An 11409-nucleotide genomic window follows, 5' to 3' on the forward strand; every position below is an offset into this window, starting at 1 on the left:
AACAATGAAATCATTTTCTGTTGAAATATCTATCTACGGGAGTTCCCAAATGAATATTCAGTCATTATTCCATTGTCAATGCACTGCTAGGAACACCCCTGATCTTCCCTATAACTAAAAATACATAGTTCTTTACAGGAAGCTGTATGTGATGGGAAATCACGGACCTGTGAAATAAAGTGGTACTGGAAAGTAAAAAATAATTGCACATATTATATAGAAACCCTCTTTTGAGTGTCAAGATCAACTTTGTGGGTGACACTCGGTGTTTCTAAAAGATCTTTGCCAATAAAGTCACAACCAACTTGTTCCAACATGTTTCTGCAGTGATCATATCGTGGTTGAAAACTCCTGTTTCATCATTTCCTTTTCTTTCTCTGCAGTGGGGGAGTCCAGGGAGTCATCGTACCCTTCATTGTGGTAGGCGGCGGACTTGCCCCACGTCACCCTGCTGGCTTTGTGTGGAGATGTTGACCCCACCTGGCTGCACCTGTCCTCCCCGGCGGCGCCCCCCTTGTTCACGGCGACCTCGTCTCCTCTCAGTTTCTGGCTCAACCTCTCGGATATTTTCCTCGCCAGCATCACCACCACGCTGTCCCGCTTCTTCCCCCACTCCTCATCCTCGGACACCTGGACGTTGCCCACGTACCACATGAGCCACAGGCCCAGGCTGAAGAAGGTGATCAGGCTGCCGGTGTAGATCAAGAAGTCGCCGTAGAAGCGTCCGTCGATGCGCAGGTTGGCGAATATCCCGATGAAAAGCAGGACCAGACCGACGATGTCAAAAGCGATGGCGAGGAAAAACAACCCCACGCAGCTGCCGATACACTTGACCAGCTCCATGGTGGGAACATCACAGCCGCTCTGAGCTCAGCTCGGTGTAACGGGAGGATGCTTCATCCTGCAGCACCTGAGCTGAGGCGGTAGCAGCGCACCTGCGGAGCGACGCCCCACCTTAAAGTGAACATAAACAGTGTATCTACACACACAGATCACTCACGCACACACACACGTACACACTCACGTCCGCTTCAGTCAGTCTCGTCTTTTTGTGTTGTTGTTATTGTTTAATAGCAGCATCACTGACTTGACCTGCCATGTCCAAATACCACAATAATGTAGTTTGGTTCCCATGATGCAAATGGCACAAGGCTCACGGGAGCAGTTGGATTTGGTAGTCAAATAAATGATTATGCATGACGCAGCTTTGTATGTTGCATATAATTTGTTTGTAGGCTACCTACCATCTGCAGGTGCCCAGCTTAGACTTCCACATAAAACCAGAAGACTAATATAAACTGAACTTTCAGTCTATTTGAACCAAGTATTGGCGCTTAACTCCTTCATATGTTATTTGTGCACCCACAAGACATTCCCCAGTTTATTATTTCACATACCCATTTCCTTGTATAATGAGATACAATATAACTATGGAGTTTAGCATCCTCAGATCAGAGTATTTTTACACCTACATCAACATTTTATTTCTGTAAACTTGTTTTCTGCGATGGACATTTAGACTGTGTGAAATATCATAAAGATTAATTCGTTTTGTGCAGTTTTACTGAAATCAATCATGTTATAAATAAAAGAACCAATGGATTCAATAGCTTCAGTCTCAGGGCCTTAAGGTACATTTTTAATTATCTTCTTGATAATTATAACTGACCAATGATCAAATAACAGTTTTTCTTTCTGACCAACAACCAGAAGCATTATGTCAGATATCTTAGGAAGAAGCAAATATTTGCACTTCAGAAGCTGAACCCTGAAAGTTTTTTGTAATTTTTTTTAAAGCAAAATTACACAAGGAGTTGTTTGATTATCAGAACTGTTGTGATTTAATTCTCTGTTAATTAACCAGCTAATCATTTCAGCTCTAACCTTTTAGGGCAGTGATGTGCATACAGGGTTATAAGGTCAGACTTAACATAATACAAATCTAATGGATTCAGAGGTCAAGTGGCTCCATCTGGAACAGTATTCATGGTTGCAAATGACCTATGACAGCGGCCACCGATTAATAAATATGAACCACCTTGGTATCTGTAATATTGACTTGATATAATCTAACATAGGTATTTTATCTTGACTGGTCTGTCAGGTTTGACTTTCAGTTTTTCAAAAGCTAACGGTGTTCTTTTTGTGAGAGCATTTAGTTTCTGTTCTGTACATCAACATTGTCAATGCACAGTTTATTCTGGTTTATGAGCTGAACGATGATGTTTCTGACTTAACTTTTTCTTTCTGTCATGATGGCAAACTGTGCCACAGCTGGTGGTACAGGAGCACAGGCACAGAGGAGCAAGGAGGGAGTTTTAACAAAGTGATGAGGACCAGGCTGACAGACAGACAGACGGACATGCAGACACGCAGAGTTACAGCAGAAACAGGATGAGGATGAGCAGCACAGTAAAGTGAAACAAACAGAGATCACTGGCAAACAATGTCGGAAGTTGACGCGGTGAAGAAGTGGGCTGGTCCAAATACCAGGAAGCACGTTAGGGGAAATGAACGATGGGTGTGCGGGTAGGCGGGGATTGGAAATGGGAACACAGGTGAGCAGGTGGAGCTGGAAACAAACAGGAAGAAAGTCAGGGGACATCTGGGGTGGAGCACGACAGGAGGATAATAAACAAGAACAGAGATAGATCAGGACATCTAATTCCTGAGAGTAATATCTTGCTCTTATGGTGGAGGGCAGATACCATACAGTTGTTAATGAATGTTTTTGCTGCAGCAGAATATGCCGCTGAGACTGGTAAAGATAAACCAACATGATGAAGTTGTACATCAGAAAAAAAAAAGAGCAGAATGAGACTAACAAGCTCCGGAAAACTGCAGAGGTGTGTGATAAATCTCTGCAGGTTCATCGTCACTATCAGTTATTTATTTCTTCTTTCTGCTCAATAATTCTTAATGTAAACATATTGACTATAGACACTTTAAATACACAAACCAAACCTAATCCAAAAACGTCCATTGCAAAAAAAAGAAAAGAAATCTGGGCCTGAAGGGGTTACTTAAACTTTCCTACCACATAATATTTGAATCTCATGAAAAGGCACCTTCAGGTCACAGTAGTCAAATGATTTCTCTTTTACATATATTTGAGGATGAGTGCACTCGGATTCAAAGTTGCCCTCTCAGTGAATCTGTCCCACAGCGAGGACTGGACGCAGTAAACCGGGAACTGACATTAGCTCTCACAATCTTTAATTATTTATGAATTGGCATATACTGTACCACACAGCATTAGGAAGACTCCCCCACCTCCCTTGTCCACTTTTCCCCTCATAAATATTCATACAGTTTTCTCTCTAGTATCCTCATCGCTAAATTGTGTGCAAATGTGTGAGTAATTGAGTTTCATACAGCACATTGTTGTCCTTGCACTCTCACCTTCTTTTCAGCCTGCCAGGGTTATTAATGCAAAATGTTGTCATGCACACTTGAGACACTTGGGATAAGTGCTTTGTTTTGTCAATCCTCTTAAATCAAAGGAATAAATGTAAATGTCAACACCAAGAACGCTCCCATGCTGAAAGAAGTACATTTCAATTCTTTGTGGTCTTAAAAGTTCAGAGTTACTCCCCCCAAAACGTGTCCTCATCCTCACAGATTGAACACGGGAGGCCTGTAGTAGCTGAGCGGCTTCTTCATGGTGGACCGCTTCCTGTTCTCCTTAGTGATGGGGATGAGGACCACGCCCACCACAAAAACCATCAGCCCGATGGACAGCAGGGCCGGTCCCAGGATGGTGGTCACCTTCCTGCAGTGCCCGGCGAAGTACAGGCCGCTGATGATGATGCCGCACGCCAGGAAGCTGCCCCCGGTGGACATGAGGTGGATGGGGAACCAGTAGACTTCACATTTGCCGCGGGAGGCCTCGTTGGTCCAGAGGGACTCGCTGCGAGAGAGGCTGAACACGGTGCTCTCGGTGCGGCTGGGGGGCGTCAGCTGGTCCCGGGACTGGGAGAGGGTGCACTCTCCCAGGGGGATGTTCTCTGGGCTGCCTGGCATGGCCTCCTGGATGACTCTGTGGAAGTGACGTGCAACTAAGAATCAATCTGAAGGTGGCACTCGTCTCAGTTGTTCTACAAGAAAATGTGAATTTGAAATTCTACTTCTCCATAAATAAGCTTTTTAAACAACGATACTGTCTTTAGAAATAAGAAAAAACAGAAATAACTCATCAGGAATACTTTTTTGTTGAGCAGTTAGATCATTCTGATGATACATATTTTAAAATCAGAGCTCATTTTTGTTAAAATATTAACTTTTCATGAACTCAAATATATAGACCAACATTTTCCCTATCTAATTATATCATAGCTGCATATTTATGCTTATTTAAGTCACCTATCTCCATCATAAATTGCAATTATTTCCACTCATCGACCTGAACCGGGTAATAGTTCACATCAGGCAGAAGTAAACAAGTAGACAAGAAGCACCTACCTTCAAAATCTGAGTCAAGTCCCTTAATCTGTATTTTTAAAGATTTAGCAAGAAATTTAAATCTCTCAACCATCAGAAAACATCCAGAAATCTGAAGTGGAAGCTGAGGAAAAAGACAATCCGTCCAGAGAAACCCGTAGAGTGCAATGCTACACATTCCCACCGAGCAGCCATCTACCCACCCTCCTCTCGTCTCCTGCTCTCTCCACCTCCTCAAGAGCATCCTGTGACCACCAATCCTCTTACCATCATCCACCATCGCAGGCGGTCAATCCTGATGTTGCATCCAGGGCGAGGAGCTTCCCTTCTGGTCCCCAGAGGATATACATAGACAGTAAACCGCTTGCACTGATGTTGTCTCCACCACTGGGCTGTAAAAAGCTTTGGAAGAAAAAACAACAACAACAAAACAACTTATACAAACAGCTTGAAATGTCTGATATTTCCCAGGACTGGACAATGAGAGGAAAATCTCTGCCTCGGTCTTTCCATACAAAGAGGAGCAGGGCAGGGCAGCGACTAGGAAATGGCTCTCTGTTATAGCCGGATTGATGCAGCAAGCAATCACCCATACAGAGACTTTCCAATACAGCCTGATATGTTGGCACGGTATTGATCCCAAAGTAGCCCCGGAGCAATTATCTGCAAGTTGTAGTTTTGTTCGGCGAACATGAGATCGATGAAATCTGTGTAGCATAATTAACCCTCAGAAAATGCAGGGTATCTTACAGAACTTTGGTCAGATTTAGGATTTATTCGTCTTTTCCTCGTTATTCAGCCCCTCAAACTTCCTGCTGCGGATGCAAAAGGGAAGGTAGTGGTGGTGGCAGTGATGCTGGTGGGGGTGGGGGGGTGAGAAGGTGAGGCCCAAGAGGGATGTTGCTGCAATATGACACTCCTGCTTCCATTAAACAGCCCTGATATTACATTTGTATCTCTGTTGCTTTCGTGTGCTCTTTTGGAAAGACACAAGTGGCAGTGTGAGGCCATTGATCTGAACATGAGCTCACTCTTTATCACAATTACCCCCCACCCCCCCTAAAGAGAAGCTCCTGAGCCCTGAAGATGGCTCCTCAGCGCTGATACTTGTACTTGGTAAACACCGGAGCTCTGGCCTGATCTCATTACTGATGTCATCTGTTCAAAATGCACCATGGTACCCGTCCTGTGGGCCCAACAACGCTGCCAACAGGAAATCTGACAACACTTGCAATGAGCCACCTAATCCAGCAGAGGGCAGTGCTGACATGTGTCTTGGCGTTGGAGGGGAGGGGAACGCTGAATCCAGTTTAGCTGTATCATTAACTTTTAGTGAAATATTTCACACCAGGGTTAGTTAATTAGTGGGTTAGTTCAGTGGGTTTCTCTTTTTCTTTTTTCTTTTTTTTTTCCTAATTACCTCCTGGCTCCAGTTTGTTCTGATGCTCCTTACGGATCAAAGTCTTTTATTTTGCAGCCACATGTGAGAAACTAATTATCCATCCCATGTAATGTGTTACAGTATCTTGCGATTATGATGTGCCTAATTCTCCTTAATGGTCCGATTAAGTGGGTTGTTGATCATAGTCGTGTGAAGGTATTTTACACTGCTGAATAACCCCGTTCAACGATGAGGGGCCGCTGCAGACCTCCTCCTCACACACTGACTGTAGATCAGGTAAGAGCCTTAAAGGATGATTTAACAAATTTAAGCACTTTAGCAACTTACAGGAGGAAGTTGGGTTTTTTTTGGCCTTAAGTGCAATAAAGTGCGATTGATTCTGAGATTTAGGGCCTTAACAATGGATTGGTAAATGTAATGATCTTTATAAGTCATTCCTGGTTTCAGCTTCTCAAAAATAGATTATTTTTTAGGTTTTATTCTTGTAAACAACAAAATAACACGTAGGCACATAATCTTCTGCTAAAGGAAACAGTGACTGGCAGATTCTCTCCAAAAGACAAATCAAATAAGTTCTGAAAACAATCTGATCTTGTGGGCCTGAGGAGTCAGGGTCAAATGTATACATTGATTTGAGGTTTTTGTTGTCATGAGGCCCCTGGCCCTAAACTGTATCCACCAATCACAGAGTGGCCCCCTGATTGAGCCAGTCCAGGCTTGCTGTTAATTTCCTATATTGTTGAAATGTGTGCATTCGGAGCTACATTTCCCAAATCCATACAACAATAAATCTTACAGGGCATGAGACATTGAGCTGTTTAGAGATCCCAGTGGCAGAAATTGGCGCCTAAAATCAGATCAGCAGCTTATTAATATTGACACTGATATTTCTATATCTTTATATCAAAGATTTGTTGCCGATAACTACAATTCAATTCATTTGAATGATTTGCATTTAATCAGTGGTCATCATATGTTACCAGATGAGAAATGGACAGGCCTTAATAATAAGAATGTACTCTCAGATGACAAGGCTGAAAATGTAAAAAAAAGACGTTACAGAGGATCCCGTGTCATATCACAGGTGGATTATGGGACTTGACAGTGTTGTAAAGTTAAAAGTTGAGCCAGTGTATTGGTAAAGCGACATACAGGTATCAGTCTAATCCTGTTTGATAATACAAACACAGAGGGCTGCCAGGGATTAGAGCTAATAAGCCTCATCTTGAGTCAGCACGCTGACTTTGTTGGTTTTGGCAGGGGTTTTAGGACCGGATTCAAATGAACTGTGGACTTTGAGGTGCAGCGTGCACCCTCCGGTTAAAGCCACCAGAACTAAGATGCTCTAACAACTCCAACCCTTGCGTTTTTTTCGTCTTCTTCTTCTTTTTTTTTCTTTCCGAGGCTGTGGATTAAACAGGAATACTTTTTTGGCCAAATGAAGCCTCGCAAAGAGCCTCGTTAACAACTGAGCAAATATCAATAAAACCCGTGCAGCAACTTCAGATATTCGCTCGAATGCAGACGAGTCACATTTCTGGTAATACGCTGCTGATTTATTAACACACGCAGCCTCTTTTTTTTTTTGTACAGGTGACCTTGGAAAGCTAATTAATCTGCTTTGCATATTTACAGCTTTTTGTTGAGTAATCCCAGGGGGGAGGGCATGCAAACAACTGTAGCATAAAGGTTCTTTCACCCGTTGAAACACAGAGAGTTCTGCGATACTCATAGTTCTGCTTTCTCCGTCAAACTTCTGCTTACAGAAAAACACCAGCCGCGCACTTTAAGCCTCCCACTTTTCTCACGAATTTACTGTGTTTTAGACTGAATTGATGATCACTAAATAAGAGGCATTATGTTCTTAGCCCCATGACTCAGAGCAAACAAACGCAGCCAGTTTGGACCAACAGGGGCTTGTCTGTGCCAAGAAGTGTCCAGCATCACTTCATCAGGAGGTCTAGGTCCAAACGAAACTACACTTAAAGAGAAACAGGACCTGGATCAAACTGAGACAAAGCACAAGTCTCAAAAACTGACTCTAGCACAGGCCAACATATTTTTAACCTTTTGCTTCCAGAGCACCAATAACCTAAGGTGAAAGTTTCCCATCAAGCATTTATTTTCCTCTGCGGCGCCCCGAACTTTGACTTTGACTGTATTATTGTCATTGCACAAGTACAACGAAATTAGTCGCAATCCCCAGTGCAAAAAGAATAAATACAGCAAGAATAAATAATAGATTAAAGACACCACATACATATTGCAGATTGGTTTAAGCATTAAGGGCAGTTCATCTCTGGATATTAGTTTTAAAATGTGTAAAATCCTCTCTCATGATTCATCAAACTTATCTATAATGGCCCTGAGAGCTCAATCCACTGCAACAGCAAAACAACACACACAAAGACACAAATGTGCTACAAATTCACAAAACAAACTCATCAATTTGACAGTGCATGCAGTGAAAAAAAACTCACAACATCTGCAAAAACACAAAGTTTTCCCACATTATAAGGTTGAAGCACATCTACACTATATCTTCCTAATTGAGCAATACTGGTTCAGACATTTCCACATCCACCACCACTGCTGCTCATGTTAGCTGACAAGTGAAAAAAACAATGGTCAGAGGAGGAAACATCATAGAGACTCTGTCAGAATAAGATCTGTTGAGACATGGAGCCATGTCAGACATATTAGTGCACTTAGCATATTGTATTTATGTAATTTGTTTGCTTGTAACTACAGTAACTGTGGCTAACACAGGGAAATTCTTCTTCTCTGTGTCAAGACTTGTTTCTTAGATGAGATTATAACTGTTTCTCAGAATTTCCAAGGCAGAAAAACTCACTCGTGGTGTTCACTGAGTATTTATTTATGATATGTCTTGCATTACATAAACAATGTCACATGCATATGTCAACAATGTTAAAAAAAAAAAAATAAAGGAGGGGCTGGGCTCTTTAAGTAGACCTCCTGTTCATGGAGTGGAAGCTGTCACTGCTGATTTAATGCTTCTTCAGTGGCAACTAAATGGTGGTTATTCAGTGGACATTTACGATGACCTTGACCCTATACTAAACATGAAAACAGCAACAACTGAAAAGCAAAGACAAGCAGGGAGATTTTTTCCCTGATACATGTTGTTTCGATTCCACATTTCCTGAATCGCTGTAATGTTTAGTGCAACATTAGTGTGTCCCCTGATCATAATGGCAACAGTAATGATAAGGTTCAAAACAATATCTGAATTTTTCCTTCTATTTCAGATGACCATTCAGTGAATTTATCTGGTTTATTGAACATCATGAGGTACAGTATGAGCGATTGTCTTATAGTCTCTGGGCTACTGAAAGCACAAGGACTGAGTGACAATGTGCAGCAGCTCTGGCCAAACGATTGAGCTTACAAGTCAATAATCACACTGTAGAGAAGATTCCCAGAGGCTGGTGGGAGGGGAAAAAGGTAAACACCTTCTCTTGAGGGAAACATGTAGCAAAGAAATCGTACCTCTGTGTGGCCACCATCACTCTCCAACATCCCCACCTAGGGGGGGTAAAAAAAAAAGAGCCAGCAGAGAGTCTGGTGAACCCGGAGACCGTGAACCATCGGATCAACAGGAGTGTGGCACACTTTGTTCTCTGCCCAATTATCAGACTGGGAAAACAAATCTGTCAGAAATGAGATGTGGCTGAGCTATTGATCTGTTTATACCCTGCACATCTTCTCCGTTCCCACAGCATCTATTAGCACTGTGCTGCCTTTCCCCCCATCTTTGACATGCCACAGCAGGGGAGGCACAGAGCAGGGGCATTGACGTCACGGAGGCCCAAGGACCATCGGCAGTCAGCGGGTATACCTCTCCTCTAATTTCTGTGAAAGCATGTATAATGAACTCTACTTTTATTCTCACTGCGCTGAATCAACTGGACGACAAGAAGATGTAGTAGGCTATATATTAATATATAGAGATGCTGTGATCATCAAAGCAAGAAAATGCATGCAGTGAAGGATGCCTTCACTTTTCCCCCCTGGAAATAGGCCGTGGATGGAAAAATCCACCATAACACATTCATTCACAGAAAATACACCCCGGTAAATCGATGATCTAAGGCTAGGTAATGTTTACAGATTCCTATATTCCATGTTGCAGCTGTTTAGCTGTCACATTCAAAATGAGCAATGTTCATGTAAACATATTGGTAAGATGAGAAATAAATGGAGCCATGTCATCCCCCACTCTCACACCATTTATTGCCGAGGAGTTTGCTTATTATCTATTAGACAGCCTGCTAATATTTGTAGAGAATCGTATCTCGCTCTCATCAAACTTCCTGCAAAGAACCACAGCACTCAGCCTGTTAATCTTGGATGAAATAACAAGATCTTGAATACAGTTCATCGGGTCTAATTGTGCTTTTGAATACAGATGCTAAAACACTCGTGGCAGTTTTTTTTTTCCATTATTAATCCCCAGTGGTGTTTGTCTGCAGCAGTAATAACCTGCCTGGTTCACCTAACCTGATGTTAGACCAGGATCGCTGTTATTCCCACTGTTGTTTGTTAGGATTGTTTGTGCTGAACCAGCCCGGAGAGACAAACCACTGCTAACAAGGCAATTTAACATTCACTTATAATGTTGGTAATGTATTACACACATTTGACCCACTTTTCAAGTCACTTTAAGTCATTACAAATACCCAGAGAGCTTGTTAAAATATCCTGCTGGAGAGTCAGAATTCATCAGATTTTGCTTTTTTGATTAATTTTAAACGGCTGAATCTTCTATGTGTGTATAAGCACAGGGACCACAACAGCAGCAGGTGAGCTTAAAGGGAAACTGTGCAAGATGTTTTGAGTAATTGCGATAGTTAAAACCAACCTTGTGCCTCCGACCCGGTGTCCCAAATGTCGTCTTGCGAGAAACATGGACTGTTTTACGGCACTACAATGCAAAAAAAGTGAAAATATGCACTGCGAAACTGTAGGAACCAAAACAGTGAAAAAGCGACTGGACTTGCATAGTTCCCCTTTAAGTGTTAGCTCTGAGCCCACTAAAGCCATCAGGTTTGATAATAAGGCCTTATTTTTACTGGCGTTGTGTTCAGTTTTGCATTTTTTCAACTCAAAAGTGCACCAACATTTTCCCTCCATAACGTATGTGAAATCCCAGCCAGGTGCCTCATCGAGACATGAATCACAATGCAGAAAGTGAAGAGGAGACTCAAAGGAATTTGTCTGAATTCAGCTAAAAGAACATGTTTGAGGACTGAGAGGTGTCTCAAACTGCCTCTTTAAAAAGATAAAATAAAAAAGTGTGGTGTCTGAACCCGGAGGTGTCGGCTCATTTCCACAACTGTCAGTGGCAGCCCGTGTGAACATGGTGCTTCAGGTGAGAAATCTGGCAGAATTAACCGGACGCCGTCTTTCATGACAGACCTTGTCTCTGCTTATTACTCTCTCCCAAGCACACTGGGCCGGAGGAGCACACTTAAAGGGCAATTTTCACAAGTGAAATGAATAATTTGATGATTTTCCTAAAAATGTTATCTAATAGTAATGAG

The 11409-nt window shown here is 42.4% G+C and overlaps 2 protein-coding genes across 2 annotated transcripts; both read right to left on the reverse strand.

The window, feature by feature from the left end:
* Positions 1-330: 330 nt before the first annotated feature.
* Positions 331-843, reverse strand: tmem238l (transmembrane protein 238 like; the record flags this gene model as incomplete). Its single annotated transcript, XM_083976980.1, has 1 exon — positions 331-843. The coding sequence occupies one exon, from the start codon at positions 841-843 to the stop codon at positions 331-333; it is 513 nt and encodes a 170-aa protein (XP_083833106.1).
* Positions 844-3615: 2772 nt separating this feature from the next.
* Positions 3616-4026, reverse strand: pirt (phosphoinositide interacting regulator of transient receptor potential channels; the record flags this gene model as incomplete). Its single annotated transcript, XM_083977220.1, has 1 exon — positions 3616-4026. The coding sequence occupies exon 1, from the start codon at positions 4021-4023 to the stop codon at positions 3616-3618; it is 408 nt and encodes a 135-aa protein (XP_083833346.1). The 5' UTR covers positions 4024-4026.
* Positions 4027-11409: the final 7383 nt, after the last annotated feature.

The sequence above is a fragment of the Trachurus trachurus genome, assembly GCF_905171665.1.
Source record: "Trachurus trachurus genome assembly, chromosome: 8".
NCBI classification, from domain to species: domain Eukaryota; kingdom Metazoa; phylum Chordata; class Actinopteri; order Carangiformes; family Carangidae; genus Trachurus; species Trachurus trachurus.